Source organism: Zingiber officinale, chromosome 8B (assembly GCF_018446385.1).
Source record: "Zingiber officinale cultivar Zhangliang chromosome 8B, Zo_v1.1, whole genome shotgun sequence".
Classification (NCBI taxonomy): Eukaryota; Viridiplantae; Streptophyta; class Magnoliopsida; order Zingiberales; family Zingiberaceae; genus Zingiber; species Zingiber officinale.
The window spans coordinates 67,639,414-67,662,226 of NC_056001.1; the positions used below are offsets into that span (position 1 = coordinate 67,639,414).

Consider the following 22,813-nt stretch of genomic DNA (forward strand, 5'->3'; position numbering starts at 1 on the left):
TTATTACTTCAGAAATTTGTTAAATACCGAAGTAGTAATGTCGTGAATACATTTTTTAGTGTTTACTCTGAAGTAATAGTACAAGAGTTAACTTTTATTTTTACAAAGAGACTCTGACCACTTTTATTTCCCCCCACTTCCTTTCGTTTTCTTGGGTTAGGGCTTCCTCTTCCTTCCCCTTCTGAGCGGAGAATCGATCCACCTCTTTTTCCTTCTCCTAGGGTTCGTCCTTCCGCAACAGTCTGATCCTTGCCGAAATCCGCTGCGAAGGGTTAGAAAAGAGGTGATTTCGGGGATCCTGTTTTGCAAGCCGCGCGACCTGAAGGAAGGGTGTCGCCTTGGTCCGGTTTTGTAACTATATTTTTTCCTTGCCCCTTCTCTACAGCGGACGAAGCCATGGCGAACTCGTGGAGTAGAACAAAGAGAGCCTTCGGGCTTAATCTTTGCATTTCTATCCCGTAAACCGCCGATATCGACGACGACGACCCTCATACGGCCGAGGCTGTGACCGGCGGCAGGAGGGACTCGACCGACGCCACCTTCCCTTCGGATTCTTCGCCAGGAGGCTCGACGGCGACACAGGAACTATAGCCGCAGATGCCCACAACGCCGAATCCGTCCTCTGGCGGCCTCCGGCTTCGTAGATCCTTAAGCAGATCGACGAAGGTGCATACTTGTATGGTTTCTATTTGTTTATTTGCTTTGTGCTAGTTATTGATTATTCTTCGATTTGGTAATCCGCTTTTTGCTGAGGTTCTTGCGATTTCAAGAAACTTTGTCATGATAGAGGCATATATTTAGAGAAGATAAAATGCTCCCTTTCGATGTGACTTTTATTTGTTTATTGTTCCATCAAAATAAGCAAACTCTCATTTTCACTCTTACATATTGTTGTCGCTTGTGCTCTTCCCGATAACGTCTTGCGGCCCCTTGGTCTTGAGGATCAATACAATTTTACTTATTGGAAAAGGGCGAGGATTTGATTGTGACTTTTCTTGCTGCACTTAGGTATGATCAGCTTTTGAAGGCTTCTCATGCTTTTAATATATTAGATGCTAGAGGCTTTGTTGGTGTTACTGAACGTGCTAGATATTTTGCACGAATGCGAAGGTAAGTCTATTTTTCTTCTATTATTTTATGACTGCATATCTGCAATGGAGATTGACAACAAAATTATGAACGTGTTAATACTTATTAGAGCATTATGTGCATAGCTCAACTTGGCAGTCTGTTCATATTGTTTATTGATCAGTTGAAGTTTTGGCTATATTGTTGTACTTTTAGTGACACTATCTGAAAAGATAACTTTCTAGGTAACTTATACAATTTATTATGCCTCTAGAGTTTTTCTCCTTTTATAAGCCGAGGAGTTTGGATATACAATCAACCAAATCTAGAGTTATCGAGTCTCAAAAGAGTAACATTTATTGAATTATCTATAATAGTTGTAGCCTTCACTGATTTAATATGATGAGGTCGACTGAGACTGGGTCAAATTTGTTCTCCATAGTGGCTATTTTACCATTTGGATTAGCATACTAGCTCATTGGTACTGATGACACATCCTTAGATGATCAATTCAACATATCATCAACTGTTCTGGTTGGTGATACCTAGCCATGCTCCATCATGAAACTCTACTTATCATAGCAAATTAGGCTCCACTGAGTCAACAGTCTGAGAAATCAGTCTAATGTTTTTGCTTCAGGTGATTACAATACAAATGGATACTCTATTTTGAACACCTTTGTGCATATGCGCCTTCAATTTGTTGAGAAAAATGTTGATGCCAAGGTTGTTAGGGCAGTTAAGTGGGTTCAGATTATGGCAGGCTTCTTCAATCATTTTTAGGTCTATTCTTTAATGTAGAAACTCAGTAATGAGGAGGCAGACTTGGAGCCACTAGATTCACAAGTTATTTCATTGCATTAAATTGATTGTACCTAATGACTATTATCTAAAGATATGTGTACTTAATTTTTTTATCTCAATTTATCTAAGCAAGTTGAGAAGATTTTTGTCTCTACTAGGTTTTAGGTCATGGTGTATGGTTAGTTTTCTATTTGGCTTTGGGAAGAGGATGTGGACAAGAGAGCATAAAAGCAATGTTTATCCACCCAATCTCCTAAATCGAGGTTACGAAACGTTTGACAACACCAATTACAATGGTTTTTTGGATGCAATATCATGAAGATAGAATACTTAAATGGATAAAATAATTTGGCATTTAAGTGATTTTCTTTTATGGAGTATCACATTCATACTTCTTAATATTTTTGTTAAATTAAAAATTTGAGTTGATGAATGACAATCTTTTTATCCACTAAAGTTTTCTTGAATTATTAATCTTAAAAGATAAAGCTGCTACTAAGCTATTTTTCAGTGCATATGTTTCTAAATGTGTTGCAGTCTTGCTCGGCAATGTGCTCAACTTTGGTTGAAGACACGGGAAGCTCTTGGGCACCCATTAGGATTTTCCAAGGAAAATTATCTCTTGTTTCAAAATCTTCCAAATTCCCAATTGCAGAAGGTTCATTCCTTTTCAAATTTTAGTCTTATTATGTTGCTTAATGGGCTATAATGGTCTTAGTTGTTGGTAAGTTATAACACCTAAAGCAACAACTGTTGAATGATCGGTCATTTCCATTAGTTGAAAGATCTGCAGGCCCTAAGGTGTGATGCCATGAACTGTCTAGTAAAAATCTCTTCCTTCCATGTAGACATGTTTGAGTAACTGAACTTTTCTCTCCCCTTCCTTCCACCTTGCACTCCTTTCCTACCCTCCCTTTCCCTTTCCCTTCTTCCTAGTAGACAGAGCTTTAAAGTTTAAACAACTAGACTGGTTTGTCTGTTGAGTCAGAACTCTTTACGTTCCTTTGAATTAATTTAGAAGTCTTACATTGTTTGGTCTTTTTTGCTCCAATATTATTCGTGAATTTGTATTAGTGAATTTTTATTGTGTAAAATTAACAAAGGTTCATCATGTGTAATGTTTTTTTTTTGTCCCATTCTATTGCTTTACCTCAAGGTATTGGAACGTCCTGGAGCATTTGTTCTTGAGATTGGCACTGAAGAGATGCCTCCTCATGATGTAGTTGAAGCAAGTAACCAGGTATGTTTGACACCGAAAAAAAAAGTAACTTCCTTATCTGGATAATGTGTTTCTCATAATTTATCCTGTAAAGTGGGACACAGTTTTGTGCTATGTGAATCAAGCATTATATTTTGTTTTAGATATTACTAATTTAAATGATTATTTCAGTGGATAGTTATATCTTAGGGTCTTCCATTGGAGAACTGGTGCATTTTTTTTTCTTCCATTTTTTTCCTCTTTGCAGCTTAGAAGTCTCACTGTGGAGTACCTGAAAAAAAGAAGACTGAGTTGTGGAGAAGTTTCATCATATGGTACACCACGCCGACTTGTGGTAAGAACTCGAAGCTCGAAATGATCCTTTCCAATATTTTTTACTATTTGTTGGAAGTGTAATTGCATCTTTTTTTGATTAGAACAATGATAGATGCTTTCTCTAACTTTGGTCCTGTTGGTATCTTAAGTTTTGATGATTGGATTTATTTTCTTATTTGATTGAGAAAAGATAACTGATTGTGTCAGTTTAGTTACTCAAAAAGTGATATTGGAACTTTTGTGCGTTTACTGTCTCTTGTAAGATGACTTAAATTTTTTATCTGGTTATCTCTGTTGATGTAATATGTTCTTATAGTAAACTTCAGACTGAAGATGGCCCCTTGGTTCTTTCTAAATTGCAATTTGCAGGTTGTGTGAAGAACCAGTACTATACGCAGACACAATATGATGAAATGAGAATTGAATGGAGAGAATTTGTGTACTCGTATTTGAAGTGAATTGCAGGTTGTGTGAATGAACCAGTACATGTTTTTGGTTTTTTATGTCTTATTTTGATCATATTTAGGGAGATTTGTTTTGTATAAACATATGCTGAAATCATGGCTTATTTTGATCAAGGCTTATGAAGTTACCTTTTGTGATGCTCAAAATTACTGAAGTCTAAAAATAATGAAGTAAAAAGAGAAAAAATACTTTACTTTATTCATAAAATCCGAAGTAAAATCTACTTATAACTTTGAAGCAATACAATTTGTTGCTGTAAAATAGTATCAACTACTTCGGTTATTACCAAAAATTTCGAAGTAGTATCTATCTATTACTTCGATCCAGAACGAAGCTAAATGTAATTTAATCGATAATTACTTCAGGAATTAACGATATATGACGAAGTAAAAGTAATCCATTACTTCATTTTTAACCGAAGTTAAAGTAGGTATATTACTTCACAACAAATACTAAACGATGAAGTTGAAAAGGATTAATTACTTCGGTGTTTTTAAAAACCGACGAAGTTATATGCACTTTTTACTTCGTAATATGTCCGAACCCGACACCCAATACGACTTCGTTTTTTCTGGGCCTACGACTTCGGAGTTTATCCGAAGTAAAATGAATCTTTTTACTACACGCGTGTCTACTTTGGTAAAAACAAGTCTTTTACTTCAGGTAATCAACGAAGTAAAAAGTCATTTTTCACATAGTGTATCTTTGGAATGGACTTTCTGATCAGATACGGTGCTACCATAGAGTGCCGTAAACAGAAAGTCATCTTCCAACCTGAAGCGGCAGTGCAATTTGAATACAGCGGGGAACCAAAGAGAAAGGCCAAGAAGTTTCTCTCAGCTATGAAAATGCAGAAACTACTGGATTCAGGATGTACAGGATTCCTAGCACACGTAGTCAACGCCAGCCAGGACAAGAACCAACAGCTAGCAGAGGTTCGAGTCGTATGTGACTACCCAGCAGTCTTCCCTGAAGCACCAGACAGTGAGATTGACTTTGAGATAGAGCTCATTCCGGTACAAACCCTATCTCCAAAGCGCCTTATCGCATGGCTCCAGAATCAAGGAACTTGAGCAACTACAGGAGCTGCTTGACAAGGGTTTCATACACCCGAGTCATTCACCATGGGAGCGCCTGTATTGTTCGTGAAGAAGAAGGATGGAAGCATGCGATTGTGCATAGACAGATCACCGAACCAAGTCACGATCAAGAACAGTATCCCTTCCCGAATCGATGACTGCTCGACCAGGTGAAGGGAGCAGAAGTGTTCTCTAAGATAGATCTCAGATCGGTTATCATCGGTGAAGGTTAAAGAAGGGATATACCCAAGACAGCATGAAACAGATACTGACACTACGAGTTCGTAGTCATGCCCTTTAGCGTGAGACCAATGCTCCACTACATTCATGGAGCTCATGAACAGTATTCCGGGAGTATTTAGATAAGTTTGTTATTGTGTTTATCGATGACATCCTTATCTACTCGAGAACTCGGGAAGAACACTCGAGCACTGAAACTAGTATTGCAGACCCTTCAGAACCATCTATACGCCAAGTTCACGAAATGTGAATTTTGGCTAGATCAGTGTCCTTCCTGGGTCACATCATCTCAAAGGATGGTATTATGGTAGATCCCAACAAGATAGAGGTAACTGGAAGAGACCTAAGAACGCCAAAGTAATCAGGAGCTTTCGGGATTAGCAGATATTACAGAAAGTTTGTAGAGGACTTCTCCAGATAGCCTCCCACAGCGAGCTCTTACCGTAAAGAACAGGAAATTTCAGTGGACAGAGGACTGTGAGAACAACTTCAGCGAGCTAAAAAGGAGATTGACCAGTGCTCCCATTTTGGCTCTACCAGACAACACCAGCAGCTTTGACATTTATAGTGATGCCTCTAAGTTGGGACTAGGAGCAGTACTGATGCAAAACGGCAAGGTGATCGCCTATGCCTCCAGACAACTCAAGGATTATGAGAAGAATTACCCTACTCATAACCTTGAGCTTGCAGCAGTAGTGTTCGCTCAGTAGTGTTCGCTCTCAAAATTTGGAGACATTACTTATATGGAGCTCAGTGCAGAGTGTATACAGATCATCAGAGTCTGAGGTACTTCTTCATTCAGAAGGATCTGAACATGCGACAGCGCAGATGGCTTGAGCTGGTCAAAGACTATGATATAGACATCCTCTACCATCCAGGGAAAGCCAATAAGGTAGCCGACGCACTTAGCAGAAAATCCAGTGCTACCTTATTATCTCTTACAGCCATGTCACCGCCCCTACAGAAGGAGATCGTAGATTTCAGTCTTGAACTCATCGTTGGACAGCTCTCTACTATGACCTTAGAGTCTACCTTGCTTGGTGATATTCAGTCAGCTCAGGAGAAGGACCCTGAAATTCAGAAAATCAAGCAAGGGCTAGCAGAATCAGAAAGTAGAGAATTCAGAGTGTCCGATAGCGGGGTGTTGTATTTTGGTGATGCATGTGTTCCGGATCGGAGGAGCTACGAGACAGATTTTAGATGAGGCTCACAAGACTCCCTATGCGATGCATCCAGGTTCCACCAAAATGTACCAAGACCTGAAGAACCGTTTTTGGTGGCCCGGGATGAAGCGAGACATCGCCAGATATGTTAGCATCTGCCTCACCTGTCAGAGGGTCAAGGCAGAACATCAGCGACCAGGAGGAGTTCTGCAGCCTATACAGATTCCAGAATGGAAGTGGGAGGATATCTCTATGGATTTCATAGTGGGACTGCCCAGAACCACGAATGGTTTTGACGCCATCTGGGTAATAGTCGACAGGTTGACTAAATCAGCCCACTTCTTAGCTATCAAGATATCCTACTCCATGGAGAAGCTAGCTCAGTTGTATCTCCAGGAGATCGTTAGACTACATGGAGTCCCACGAACCATCATTTCAGACAGAGACAGTAGATTCACATCACACTTCTGGGAGTGTGTACAGTCAGCGTTGGGCACCAAGTTAAAGTTCAGCACAGCATTCCATCCTCAGACAGATGGTCAGACGGAGCGAGTAAATCAGGTACTCGAAGATATGCTCCGAGCGTGTGCCCTAGACTTCAAGGGAAGTTGGTGCAAATATCTGAGCTTAGCAGAATTTGCATACAACAACAGCTATCAGGCCACTATCGGCATGGCACCTTACGAGGCTCTCTATGGGCGGAGGTGTAGATCTCCAATCTGCTGGTATGAGAGTGGTGAACAGAAAGAACTAGAACTTCAGACAGATCTAGTAGCAGATACCACAACAGCTATACAGCAGATCCGCCAGAGGATAGAGACAGCTCAGAGCCGCCAGAAAAGCTATGCTGATACACGGCGCAGACCCTTAGAGTTTTCAGTCGGGGATACAGTGTTCCTCAGAGTAGCTCCCATGAAGGGAGTGATGCGTTTTGGGAAGAAGGGCAAACTTAGTCCCAGATATGTGGGACCATACCTAATCAGCAGAAGAGTGGGCAAGGTAGCATATAAGCTAGAGCTACCCCAAGAAATGCCAGCTGTCCACAACGTATTTCATGTCTCTATGCTGAACAAGCATACCCCAGATGCCACCCAGGTGATTGAGCCCCAGTCGGTACAGATCCGCGAAGACCTCAACTATGATAGTCGGCCTATTCAGATAATAGACCGAGCAGTTAAGAAATTGCGGAGCAAGGAAGTACCATTAGTCAAAGTCATTTGGCACAGTCACACAGCAGAAGAGGCAACTTGGGAGACAGAAGCCAGCATGAGACAGAAGTACCCAGAATTATTCTAAATTCGAGGACGAACTTTTTATAAGGTATGGAGGATTGTAACGCCCGAAAATTCTCAAAACTATTTTAGGAATATTCTTTGATTTTTCTAGAATTATTAGATATTTTTCCAAAATTTTCCGAGTAGCGGAAGTAGCAAAAATTATTAGAAAAGTAAAATGGCTTAAGCGGGAATCGAACCCGGGACCTCTCGGGTCCGTTAAACCTTTAGTTAGCCTTAGTAACCGGTGAACCCAGCAGGGCCGTGCTGAAAGGAAAGGAAATCAATTATATTTATAATTGGTTTGGCCGAATTAATTACTTAGTATAAATAGGAAATTTAAGTTGGGGTTTGGTTTATTTTTAGAACTTGGTTCGGCAACCCCTCTCCAAAACCCTCACGCCAACGCCAACCCCTCTTCCCTCTCCTTCTCTCGGCGCCACAACAAAGGAAGAAGTAGGGTTCCATCCCTAGGGTCCCAAGGTCACTTTCCGGCGACGATTTCAGCACAAGGACGTTCCCCTCCGCGAGTAGAGCACGTGGACGCGAGCGAATCGTCGAGAAGTCGTCTCCACCGGAATTTCTAGCAATTAGATTTGTAAGAAATCTAGCACACAAGGTAAGAAACCTCTCACCTGCAGTATAAGTAGCTCTCGCGTGTTTTCTGTTATGCATTAGATTAGTTTTATTGAATTTTGTCAGCATATAGTGTGTAGTTTAACTCTTCTCACAGATTTAGGGATTAGTGAGCATCTCTAGATGGGCCGAGCATGTGTATCCTCTGTAGATAGGGGTTTAGACGCTGCTGGGTGCCTAGAGGTGGTTTCCCTGATCGAGAGGAGAGTTAGAGAGCGCCAAATGCTCGACAAAATGCCTAGCACAGCCTTATGATACAGTGAGCATTTAGTTAAATGCCATAGAACATGTTAATTAGCATGATCAGTTTTTATTTCAGCTTTTACGAGACTAGATGTCCAAATGGGTGGGCTCCCACAGTCGCCTCTAGGTTCAGACAACCTAGTTTTAGATTCAGATAACCTAGATTCAACAAAATAGTATTAGCTATTTCAGTATTTTACTTTTCAGTGGCACTGTACTGGATTAGATATCCATTGGGTTGGGCTCCCATAGTCGTCCCTAGGTTTAGCTAACCTAGTAAACCCTACTAGATTCGGAACTTGCAATCCCGGGTCTAGTTAGGGATGCGCGCACAGCAAGTACAGTTGTCAGGGTCCATCAGCAGCATGTTTAGTATTTTCACTTACTATATGTATATGGTTTTCAACTTTTCACAAATTAGTTCGTGAATTCAGTACAGTCCTAGCAGTAGCTCAGTATTAGCTTAGCTCAGTTTTTAGTATCAGCTTAGTTCTTCATTGATACCATGTGATTGATATCATGTTCAGCTTTAGATATGCCATGATTGTATGCTTATATGTCATGCCATGTTTAGTTTATTCAGTATACTTAGCATATCCTTTCAAACAGCATGATTTAAAATCATATTTTCATCATATGCATGTTTTAGTGAGGTAGATGGTTTCTTACTAAGCTTTTTAGCTTACAGATACTATTTTCCTTATACTGCAGATACAGGTAAAAGGAAAATGGACTAGCAGTGGAGGCTGGAGGTCAATGCAGATCAAGATGTGTGTGGAAGGAACTGGAATAAAGATCCTAGGGATCTAGTTTTATTTTATTATGCATTAGAACGTGTTCAGTATGCATTAGTACTTATAGCAAGCGTTATCTTATGTTTCTGTTAGTTAGCAAGAGAACAGTTTAAAACCTTGTTAGTTTTGGTTTCCATATGTTTGCATGCCATGAATTAGTATTATATGCTTTAATCATGTTTAGTATGTTAGCCATTACCTAGTAGAATGTTTCTCTTAGCTTTTATAGTGTTGTGTAATGGCTTTGGGACGCATCAGTGCTGGATATCAGAATTCGATTCCTGATCGGTCGCCAGACCGATCAGAGACCCTAGTTCACTAGATCGGTCTGCGGACTGGTTTCTGACGCAAGCTTTCGTTCTCGATTGATCCGTGGATCGATCGAGCTGGGTCGCGAAAAAATGGCTCACCGATCGGTCGACCGATCGATAGCCACCGATCGTCTCATTGACCGATCGGGACCACCGATCGGTCGGCACCGATCCAAAGGTGATCTGAGATGCGATGTAGTTTATGGATCGGTCAGTTGAACGATCCGGAGTTTCCTACCGTGCCAGTATCAGTAGATCAGTCTGTGGATCGATCCGAAGTTTATTATCAGTTGTAAACATCTTCCCTAACATGTGTACAACTCCTAGGTACACCCAGAACACTAAGTTAAACTTTACAGCATTTAGTTCAGTAAAATTTTAAATTAGCCAGTTTTCATTCCGCATTAATAGTCCAGCACAGCATAATGTAGCGATCGGCTTCGCAGCCTAGCTAGTTGGAGGCGGGTCGTTACATAGCTAAAGACCTCTTGATCTTCTATTGCATTTCTCTCCTCTTCTTGGACGTCGTGTGGGTGACGATCTACCAAGATAACAAACACCCTTCCACTCGTTGTTTCCAAATCTCCGACCACCAAGAGAAGCTCTAGGATGAGGCACCTTCTACTCTTCTTCTTCTTTTCTAAGCCGTCGACCACCAAGGAGAAGAAGAGGCGCTGGCCAACAAGGAGAAGAAGAGGTGGCGCCGGCCCTAGGGGAAGAAGAAGGTGGCGCCAGCCCTAGGAGGAGGAGATGGCGTCGCCGACCCTAGGAGGAGGAGGTGATGCCACCGACCCTAGGAGAGGAGGTGATACCGCCTGCCCTAGGAGAGGAGGTGGCGCCGAAAACCAAACAACAACTACTCATGGATGGGTGTGTTAGAATGTATACTAAAAGCTTAGCTTTTTGTATAAACATTTATTTAGAAATAAGAATCACATTGGTCAAATGTCTACATTTATGTTAAGTGTAGTTGTTCAATTAATTTATATTGTAGATAACATGGTGTGTGGTGTCACACACAGAAGATCATGTTATCAGTTCCTTATAAATTATAAACAGTTGCTCACAACCAAGATAGAATGAGACAAACCATAGGAGTGGTTATAGTGTAATTAGGTATTAGTTTATCTTAACTAATAAATTACACTAGTACACTATGAGTGTATTGAGCAGGACTATTTGAGGTAGTTTCTTTTTATACTGACTATATAAATGAACAATACCTCTGTTATTATGGAAGTGTGTACTCTTAATCATGATATAATAACAAGCACATATACTTAATATTTATTTCTTTAATTTATCAAAGGGTGTGATTTAGCTCGTTAAATCAATAGGCCCGATAAGTTGGGAAATGATATTATTTATATGGTGTGTTGTTGATTATAGAATGAAATTGTGTCCTAGTAATCTAGGTTGATGATGTCCCCTTGAGGAGCTCATAAGGATTGTCATGTAAACCCTGCAGGTAGACTTAGTCCGGCATGACAATGAAGATGAGTGGTACTACTCTTGGAGCTAGATATTAATTAAGTGAGTTGTCAGTAACTCATTTAATTAGTGGGCATTCTATATCTTAAACATAGGGAGACTAACACACTCATGATAAGAAGGAGCCCATATAGTAATATGGGATTGGTGCGGTAGTTCAATAATAACTCTTTAGTGGAATGAGATATTATTGATGAACTTGAGTTGGGTGTTCGGGGAGAACACGGGAAGCTCAAGTTCATTAGGAGACCAAAACCAATTCCTCCTCTCGGTCCCTGTCGTAGCCTCTTATTTATAAAGTCTTATACCCACCTAAACCCACCTTCTTACCCATCCCAAGGTGGCCGACCAAGCCAAGCTTGGAGCCCAAGCAAGGGCTGGCCAAGATAAAGCTTGGATGGGTTGAGGTGTGGCCAACCCTAGCTTGGAGCCCATGCTTAGGTGGTCGGCCACATAAAAAATAAAAGGAGTTTATTTTAAAATATTTCCTTATGTGGAAGCCATGGTTTTAAAAGAGAGTTTAAAATTTAAATTTTTTCCCTTTTATAGCTTTCTATAAAAGATTAAGAGAAAGGTTTGATATCTTTCCTTATTTGTAGTTAAAAGGAAGATTTTAATTTTTGATAAAAAATTTTCTTTTTTGTAACTATCCTCATGATTTTAAAAGAGAGTTTTAAAATTAAATTTTACCTTTTATAGTTTCTACAAAGGATTAAGAGAAAGATTTAATATCTTTCCTTATTTGTAGATTGAAGGGAAAATTTTAATTTTGGAGAAAACTTTCCTTATTGAAATCATCCACATGTTTTAATAGAGAGATTTTAATTTATAAAAGTTTCCTTTTATAACCAACCATGAAGGGAATTTTTTAAAAGAGAAATTTTTATTTTAAAAATTTTCAAAAATAAATTAGGAAGTTTTAATTTTGTGTTTAAAACTTTCCTTGTTTGGAGGATTTGAGGTGGCCGGCCATTAATAGAAGAAAAGAAAATTTTTTTATTAATTAAATTTTCCTTTCAATGGCAAGGAAAATAAGGAAGTTTTTATTAAAACTTTCCTTGTTTGCCAAGACCAAGGAACATAAAAGAGAAGGTAGAGGTGCCCCACCTCACAACAACATATCATCTTGTATTCCTCTCTTCTCTTCCTTGGTGGTGGTCGGCCCTCTCTTCCTCCTTTTCTCCTATTCTTCTTCCTTGTGTGGCCGGCGACATCTTCATCTCAAGGAGCTTGGTGGTGGCTGGATCTTGTTAGAGGAAGAAGGAGAGATAGGAGGCTTTGTTTCTTAGCATCCTTGGAGCTAGGTTGGTGGCCGAAAGTTCTTCATCTCTTGAAGATTGTTGGTGGCCGAAACTTGCTTGAAGAAGAAGAAAGCTTGGGTGGATTCTCGTCTCGGTAGATCATCGCCCACACGACGTCCGAGATAAGAAGAGGAATACGACAGAAGATCATGAGGTCTATAAGCTGCAAAAGGTATAACTAGTTATTAGTTTCCGCATCATAACTAGTTCATCCTTTTGTTTAGATCTTGAAATACCAAACACAAGAGGCTAGTGATTCTAGGTTTTCAGATTTATTATTCGATTTGTGTTTCTTTTGTTTTTCGATCTTGTGATTCGATTGTTCTTATTGGTTAAACCTAGGGTTACTATAAGGATATTAAATATTGAATTTCGTTGAAAGACTTTGTCTAGGAAGTGGTGGATGCTCCCATAACCAAGAAGGCCTAGTGCCTCGCCATGTTTAACTTGGAAGCCAATCTCTGCAATTAATATTTAATCAAATTTGTAACATGGGTGGATTTGGATTAATAATGTTAAGCATCGTTTGCAATCCAAGTCTAAACCTCTAAGAACAGATAAGTTGAATTTGGAATCAATAATGTTAAGTTCTGTTTGCAATTCCAAATTTAATTTCTAAAGAACACAATAGGTTGTTAGGAATGGTTCAGGACTTGTATAAAATTTTTGTACAGGGGAACCAGTACGATATTCCGAGTAGCAACCAGCAGGGTGGATGCGAAGCTTTATATAGAGGCTACAACAGGGACCTAGAGGAAGAATTGGTTTAGGCCTCCTGATGGGCTTGGGCTTCCTGTGTTCGACCTGAACACTCAAATCAAGTCCATCAATAATAACCCATACCACTAAAGAGTTATTATTGAACTACCACACAAATCCTATATTACAATATGGGCTCCTTCTTATCATAAGTGCATTAATCTCCCTGTGTTTAAGATACCGTATGCCCATTAATTAAATGAGTTACTGACAAATCAATTAATTAACATCTGATTCCAAGAGTAGTACCACTCAACTTTATTATCATGCCGGACTAAGTCCACCTGCAGGGTTTACATGATAATCTTTATGAGCTCCTCAAGGGGACATCATCAGCCTAAATAATTAGGACACAGATTCTTTCTATAATCAATAACACACCATATAAACAGTACTATTTCCCAACTCATCGGGTCTATTGATTTAACGAATAAATCTCACCCATTGATAAGTTAAAGAAATAAATACTAAGTATACGTGCTTGTTATTATATAGGGATTAATAGGGCGTACATCCATAATAATAGATGTTCTGTTCTTTTATGTATTCAGTACAAATCGAACAACCTCAAACGGTCCTGCTCAATACACACATAGTGTACTAGTGTAATTTTATAGTCAAGACAGACTAATATCGAATTATACTACAACCGTTCCAATGGTTTATCTCATTCCATCTTGGTTGTGTGCTACTATTTATAATTTATAAGGAACCGATAACATGATCTTTCGTGTGGCACCGCACACCATGTTATCTACAATATAAGTTAAATGGACAACTGCATTAACGTATATATAAATATAAAATGCAAACATTTGACCAAAGTGATTCTCATTTCAAAATATTTCAAAACAGATGTTCATACAAAAGCTAGGCTTATAGCATACATCCCAACACTTCATCTAATTTTCTTATTTCTTCAACTCGCCATTACCGTTGGTAGGTACTGCAAAACCTTTTTTAAGATTGGAAATATATCAAAATTGGTTTTGAAATATACTTCCATTTTCTTTTTCCAGTGGGTGAAGTCTCCCTCAAGCTTCAGCGAGTAGATAATTGTTTCGACCATCATCTTTTATGCTTCATTTTGTGTTTAGTCCTTCAGAAGAAGTTGGGGTCCGATACCAATTGTTGGTCCCTTGCGGCCGGTAAGAGGGGGTTGAATTGCCTCGCACAATAAAACAAAACAGAATACATTTCTCAAACAATCGGGCTTCAAACGTTTACACACTTAAAGAAATATTAAAGAATTAAAAGGAGTATGAGACAACAATTTACTTGGTTGGCAATCAAAGAATTGTACTCTAAGGAAAATAAGCTCACTATGAAAATCTCCTTCTCAAACAAAACGTCAGAGGTGGAGAAGCCTTGTACATGAACATGAAGCTCGAAAATGAAAGACTTAATAAATTTTGAAGTATAGAGTGTGTTCTTCGAAATGGAGAAAACCAGAACTATATTTATAGCCCACTAGTCGAAATTGATTGTTTGCTGATGTAGCACGATTTGGGTGCCCAGATCCTCTCCGAGTGCCCCTAGCGCGGCAAATTTCATCTTCTCGTAAATGATTATGCAACATACTCGGAATAAAATTTTATCCCACCTCGGATGCTTAGCCCCGCTCCAGGTGCTTGGACCCTTGTTGATCCTGGTCTATAGCACCTCACTTAGAGGCCCCCTAATTGGCACCAAAGTGGTCCAGGTGCCCGGACAAGAGTCAACTCAGAGTTGACTTTTTGTCCGGGCTTCCGCTCTGGCTCTACTTGCTTGGCTGATTTCAGACATCTTGAATTAGGCTCACTCGAGCCCATCTTCCGGCCTTCTCGAGTAATCTTCCACTCCAGCTTCTCCTCCCTTGTAAACGTCGCACGCTTCCTCTTGTCCCCCAGCATACTCTTCCGCAACGCCTCATTCCTCAGACGCACTAAGCCCGTCGACTCCTTCCCATGTCATCCTTCTCACTAGCTGCGTCTTTCGCTCGACTTCTTGTGTAAAATAAGACACCGAATAACAATTAAATAATAAGTGTTATTAGAGAAATAACCTTATTATATTTTAAAGGATTTTTTAGTTTTTTTCTGGATTTAAACGAAGCTCGTATGACAAGCTAAAGGGGATGAATCTATTAGGTTATGGGAAAGTCTATTTAAGCTACCCTATTTGAATGAGGAAATGTTTAATTTCCTTAAATGTTTTCTATTTTTTTCCTCTTCCTATTCCCGTGCCCTAGCCTTCCTTCGATGTCACTTCTCTCTCTCACTCTCGTATCTGCGATCAGGCTGCCCACCCGCTTCATTGTTGATCGTCGATGCCACGTCTTGACCGTCGCTGGAGCAGCTTCGGCTATCGCCACCATCGCTTGGAAGCCACCACCCGATCCCTCTCCTTCACATCGTTGTTTCTTCGAGTGAGGGCAACTCAGCGTCGCCTTCTCTTCTTCTCGATTGACACATCGTTGGCTTCCTCATGTCAGTGTTGATCCGCCCCTTCTCTTGTCCGTCCACCATGGCTAGACACGGTTAGCCGTGGCCATCATAATTGTTAAAGTGTATACTGAAAGCCTAAGCTTTTGTAGACATTTATTTTGAATAAAGAATCACATTTGGTCAAATTTATCTACATTTATTTGTAGTTGTTCAATTAATTTATATTGTAGATAACATAGTATGTGGTGTCACATACAGAAGATAATATTATCAGTACCTTATAAATTATAAACAGTAGCTCACGACCAAGATGGAAAGGAACAAACCATTGGAAGGTCGTAGTGTAATTAGGAATTAGTTTATCTTAACTATATAATTATACTAGTACACTAAGAGTGTATTGAGTAGGACCATTAGAGGTCGTTTCTTTTATACTGACTTCATAAAGGAACAAAGACCTCAGTTATTATGGAAGTGTGTGCTCTTAATCCTAATATAATAACAAGCACATATATTTGATATTTATTTATTTAATTTATCAATGGGTGAGATTTAGTTCGATAAATCAATAAGCCCGATAAGTTGGGAAATGATATCACTCATAGTGTGTGTTGTTGATTATACAAGGAAACTGTGTCCTAGTGATCTAAGTTGATAATGTCCCCAAGAGGAGCTCATAAGAATTGTCATGTTAAACCCTGCAGGTGGACTTAGTCCGACATGACGATAAGGTTGAGTGGTACTACTCTTGGACTAAGATATTAATTAAATGAGTTGTCAGTAACTCACTTAATTAGTGGGCATTCGACATCTTAAACACAGGGAGACTAACACACTCATAATAAGAAGGAGCCCAAAAATGTAATTTGGGATTGGTGCGGTAGTTCAATAATAGTTCTCTAGTGGAATGAATTATTATTGATAAAATTAAGTTGTGTATTCGGGGCGAACACGAATGCTTAATTTTATCGGGAGACCCAAACCAATTCCTCCTCTCGGTCCCTATCGTAGCCTCTTAGTTATAGAGTACTGTACCCACCTTCATACCCATGTTGTAGGGGCTGACCAAGCTAGCTTGAGAACCAAGCTAGGGCCGGCCAAGCCTTGGTCCATGGGTGGCCGGCCCTAGCTTGAACCCAAGCTTAGGTGGTCGGCCCTATTAAAATAGAAAAGAATTTTAATTTTAAAATTTTCTTATGTTGAAGATATAATTTAAAAGAGAGATTAAAAATTAAAATATCTCTTTATAAGTTTCTACAAAAAATTAAGAAAAGAGATTAAATCTCTTTCCTTATTTATAGATTGAAAGGATATTTTATTTTTCTTCTTTGTAAATTATTCACATGTTGAAAAATTAAAATTATAGAAATTTCTTTTTATCAACCATGAAGGGATTTTAAAGGGAAATTTTATTTTTAAAATTTCCGGAAACAAATAAGGAATTTTAATTGGTTGATTGAAAATTGCCATATTTGCTCTTCCATGAGGTGGTCGGCCATGACATGGGTTATTAGGAAATTTTATTTAATTTTTCTTAATTAATTCATATCAAGGAAAGTTAAGGAAATTTTATTGTAATTAAATTTCCTTATTTGTCAAAGCTAAGGATTATAAAAGAGGGGGTTTGAGTGCCTTTAAGGTAAACAACCTCTATTCTATTTTCTTCCTCTTTTCTTCCTTGGTGTGGCCGACCCCTTCAAGTTCTCTTCTCTCCTTTGGTGTGGCTGAACCTCTCATCCTTCTTGGAGATCAAGTAGTGGCCGGATCTTAGCTTGGAGAAGAAGAAGAGAAAGCTTGCATCCCTTGGAGCTTGGTTGGTGGAAAAAGTTCTTCATCTTTTGAATTGTTTTGTGATTGGCCGAAACATGAAGGAAGTGTTGGTTGCTACTCGGAAAACCTAGAGGTTCCACTGTACAAAAATTTTGTACAAAGGTCTGAACCTTTTCCTAGCTACCATGTGTTCTTTTAAATTAAATTTTGGATCGCCTGCGGAACTTAACACGTTTGATCCAAAACTTAATCTATTTGTTCTTTTAGGTTTTGACTTGGATCTCCTACGGAACTTAACACGTTCGACCCAAGTCACCTTAATTTATTAATTCCATTAAATATTAATTTCCATAATTGGTTCCCAGTACTGACGTGGCGAGGCACATGGCCTTCTTGGATATGGGAGCAACCACCACCGACTAGACAAAGCCTTTTATGGAAAGCTAATATTTAATTTCCTAAAATAACTTTAAGTTAACCGAAAAGAACAATCAAATCACAAGGAAAAGAAAAACAAAAGAACACTATATCGAAAACAAATTCGAAACTCTAGAATCATATGCCTCTTGTATTTAGTATTATTTCCAAAAATAACTAGTATGATGCGGAAAGAAAAAATACTAGTTATACCTTTTAGAAAAACCTCTTGATCTTCTACCGTATTCCTCTTCTAACCTCGGACGTTGTGTGGGCAACGATCTTCCGAGATGAGAAACCACCAAAGCACCTTCTTTTCCTTTCTTCAAATTTCGGCCAAGCACAAAGCTTCCAAAAGATGAAGATCTTTTCCACCAACCAAGCTCCAAGGGATGTAAGCTTTCTCTCCTTCTTCCTCAAGCTAGATCCGACCACCAATTAAAACTCCATGAGCATGAAGAGGTTCGGCCATAAAGAGAAGAAGAAGAGAAGAAGAAAGGGCCGGCCACACTACCAAGGAAAAGAGGGAGAAAAATAGAATAGAGTCCTTAGCCTTGAAGCCTCCTCTACCCCTCTTTTATAATCCTTGGTCTTGGCAAATAAGGAAAATTTAATAAAAACTTCCTTAATTCTTTTGCCATTGAAAAGGAAAATTTATTTAATTAAAAACAAATTTTCTTTTCAATTTGTAATGGCCGGCCACACCAAGAAATCTCCAAGCAAATAAAATTTTAATCACCAATTAAAACTTCCTTATTTGCTTCCGGAAATTTATAAAAATTTCAATAATTTTTATCCCTTCATGATTGGTTTATAAAAAGGAAATTTAATAAATTAAAATCTTTCTTTTAAATATGTGGATAAAAAGAAAGTTATCTCTATAAATTAAAATCTCTTTTAATCTACAAATAAGGAAAGATATCAAATCTTTTCTTAATCTTTTGTAGAAACTTATAAAAGAGAATATTTAATTTTAAACTTTCTTTTAAATCATGAACATGATTAAAAAGGAAAGTTTTCTTAAAATTTAAAATCCTCCTTTAATCAAAAAATAAGGAAAGATTTCAAATTTTAAACTCTCTTTTAAACATGTAGATGATTTACAAATAAGGAAAGTTTTTACCAAAAATTAAAACCATCCTTTTAAACTACAAATAAGGAAAGAGATTAATCTATTCTCTTAATCTTTTGTAGAAAGCTATAAAAGGAAATTTTTAATTTTTAAACTCTCTTTTAAAATCATGATATCCACATAAGAAATAGTTTTAATAAAAATCCTTTTTAATATTCTAGTGGCCGACCACCTAAGCTTGGGACCCAAGCTTTGGCCGGCCACCTATATGACTCATCCACTTGATCTTGGCTAGCCCTAGCTTGGGTTCCAAGCTAGCTTGGCCGGCCCCATTGGATGGATAAGAAGGTGGGTATGCGGTGGGTATAAATCTCTATATACTAGAGGCTACGATAGGGACCGAGAGGAGGAATTGGTTTTGGTCTCACGATGAAATTAAGCATCCCGTGTTCGCCCCGAACACACAACTTAATTTCATCAATAATAATTCATTCCACTAAAGAACTATTATTGAACTACCGCACCAATCCCAAATTACATTTTGGGCTCCTTATTATGAGTGTGTTAGTCTCCCTGTGTTTAAGATAACAAATGTCCACTAATTAAGTAAGTTACTGAAAACTCACTTAATTAATATCTAGCTCCAAGAGTAGTACCACTCAACTTCATCATCATGTCGGACTAAGTCCACCTGCAGGGTTTAACATGACAATCCTTATGAGCTCCTCTTGGGGACATTCTCAACCTATATTACTAGGACACAGTTTCCTTCTATAATCAACAACACACACTATAAGTGATATCATTTCCCAACTTATCGGGCTTATTGATTCATCGAACTAAATCTCACCCATTGATAAATTAAAGAAATAAATATCAAATATATGTGCTTGTTATTATATTAGGATTAAGAGCACACACTTCCATAATAACTGAGGTCTTTGTTCCTTCATAAAGTCAGTATAAAAGGAACGACCTCAAATGGTCCTACTCAATACACTCTAAGTGTACTAGTGTAATTATATAGTTAAGATAAACTAATACCTAATTACACTACGACCTTCCAATGGTTTGTTCCTTTCCATCTTGGTCGTGAGCTACTGTTTATAATTTATAAGGAACCAATAACATGATCTTCTGTGTGTGACACCACACACCATGTTATCTACAATATAAATTAATTTAGCAACTACATTTATCATAAATGTAGACATTTGACCAATGTGATTCTTATTTCTAGATAAATATTTATACCAAAAGCTAGGCTTTTAGTATACACTCTAACAGGAAGGAGAAGAAGGTGCTAGGTGGTCCTCGTCTCAGAAGATCGTTGCCCACACAACGTCCGAGATTAGAAGAGGAATACGGTAGAAGATCAAGAGGTCATTATTCACAAAGAAAGGTATAACTAATAGTAGTTTTCCGCATCATGTTAGTTTTGTTTCTTTCTAAAAAATACCAAATACAAAAGGCATGCGATTCTAGTTTTTCGAATTAGTTTTCGAAGTTGTGTTATTTTGTTTTTTTTTCTTTTCCTTGTGATTTGATTGTTCTTAGTGGTTAACCTAGGGTTACTATGGGAAGGTTAAATATTTAATTTCCTTAAAAGGCTTTGTCTAGTCGGTGGTGGTTGCTCCCATATCCAAGAAGGCCATGTGCCTCGCCATGCAGTACTGGAAGCCGATTTTGGAAATAGATATTTAATTGTCTTTGTGACCTAGGTGATTTGGATCGAACGTGTTAAGTTCCGCAGGAGATCCAAGTCTAAACCTAAAAGAACAAATAAATTAAACTTAGGATCAAACGTGTTAAGTTTCGCAGGCGATCCAAGTTGAATTTAAAAAGAACACATAGTAGCTAGGAAAAGGTTCAGACCTTTGTACAAAATTTTTGTACAGTGGAACCAATAGGTTTTCTGAGTAGCAACCAATAATTGGTATCAGAGCTAGGGTTTTGCCTTTGTGTATTTGGTATTAGTTTAATTATGCACATGTCATACATAATTTAGGCAGCATAATAGTAGGATGTGCTAACTTTGTGGATGCAGGATTCAACTATTATAGCTTATAGTTATTGTGTGTGTGATTGGACCCTTGGACATGTCAAGGGCATTTTATTGTGTGTGCATGATTGTATTATAAAATACAGCAGGAGCTGTATTTAGTTTTATTAGGATTTTATTTTTTGATCTAGATACATGTACATTCCTTCGAGGAATATAGGATCGAAAAATGTAAAATTCTATTTATGTCGCGGATCGAATCTTGCAAGGCGTGGAACCTTTTGAGGACCAGAGGCGCAGCGGAACAAGGAGCAAGATGGATGTGACAACAAGACCCGTTGGCGGTGGCCAAAAATGGCAACAGCTAGGGATGACAACACACGGAGGACAACAATACATAAAAATCATAATAGTTGAAAATTAGTTTTTCTATTTATTGCTTTTATGCTGTGCTGTGTGTGCATGTTTAGTAGGCTAGCATAGTCAAAATTCCTCAATTTAAATAACTAAGTGGGAGAGGGATTTTAAATAAATTCCACGGTCTCCATTACTGGTTTGTAAGTGATGCAAACAAACTTGCACGTTAGCTCTGAGTGTCTTCCTCCATATCGGATGAGTTTGTTTGTGGATCACTAGAACAAACTTTCATTTTGGATGACTATAGGAAATTAATTAAGAGCGTGTGATCTTCCCCATCGGAAGGGGCACAATCTTATTAATGGACTTAGTGTCAAGTAATGGTATACACTTAGGCATGTCTAATAGTATCCTCCCCATCGGAGTCACTGCTATTATTCGTATGACCAAAGGAAACCAACTATTAATTTTATTTGTCAAAAAGTTAGGTTGACAAGATAATAAAATTAATGGGTTAAACCCTCCTTTTACAAATGTTGAATTTGTATACGTCCACACTATTGTGACATACAAAATTCATGGTGTTTTGAGGTGTTGGTTAATTTAAAATAGTATTGTTTGAGGAATCAATATTATTCTAAATTTAGAGTTCTGACCAAAAGTTATTTGTGATTCTTAGGATGACTTTCAACCCACTGGCCATCATACTAAAAGAGAACAAACTTATTGATCCTAACTACATAGATTGGAAAAGGAACCTGGACATTGTTCTTACTGCTGAAAGCTATAAGTTTGTACTGACTGAGCCTTGCCCTGATGCACCCACTGGTGAATCTACCCAAGAGGAGATTGAATATCATAAGAAATGGGTAAAAGTAGATGATTTGGCGCGGTGTTACATTTTGGCTTCAATGTCAAATGTATTGCAACATCAGAATCAAGATTTACCAACAACTTATGATATTATGAACAATCTCAAGGAACTCTTTGATCACCAGGATCGGGCCTCTAGGCAAGAAGCCATGAGAAAGATAATGACAACCACCATGCAAGAGGGTACTCCCGTGAGGGATCATATCCTAAAGATGATGGCTTATCTAAATGAAATACAAATCCTTGGAGGAGAAATTGATGGGGAAACCCAGATCGATATGATCCTCCAAACGCTACCTAGAAGTTTTGAGCAATTCCGCCTGAATTACAATATGAATAAAAGGGTATATTCATTGGCGGAACTACTGACAGTACTTCAGGCAGCAGAAGGTTTGTTTCGTCACAATTCTCAGATTCACTATGCTGACAATGGTTCTACTTCTAAACCGAAAGGAAAGAAGAAGAAGAAACAAGTTAGCTCAGCAAAGAAGGTGAATAAATCTCAGAGTACAGGACCTAAAGCTGGAGTGAAGAAGCAAGCAGTCAGGGCATTGGAAGGCGGACTGTCCTCGTAGGAATCAAAACAACAAAGGTATATCTCATGCTCTGGTTGTTGAAACATGTTTAGCGGTGTTATCTACCAGCACCTGGTGTGTAGATACGGGAGCTACTGATCATGTCTATAATTCTTTGCAAGGGTTCCAGGAAACCCGATGACTATATGAAGGAGAGAT

At 38.5% G+C, this 22,813-nt stretch overlaps 1 protein-coding gene across 1 annotated transcript; it reads left to right on the forward strand.

The window, feature by feature from the left end:
- Positions 1–597: 597 nt before the first annotated feature.
- On the forward strand, positions 598–3,864 carry LOC122013931 (glycine--tRNA ligase, chloroplastic/mitochondrial 2-like). Its single transcript, XM_042570143.1, has 8 exons — positions 598–666; positions 712–789; positions 971–1,110; positions 2,410–2,530; positions 3,029–3,112; positions 3,339–3,425; positions 3,614–3,664; positions 3,733–3,864. Exons 1-8 carry the CDS (start codon positions 598–600, stop codon positions 3,862–3,864), a joined length of 762 nt encoding a protein of 253 aa, XP_042426077.1.
- The last annotated feature ends 18,949 nt before the right edge of the window (positions 3,865–22,813 follow it).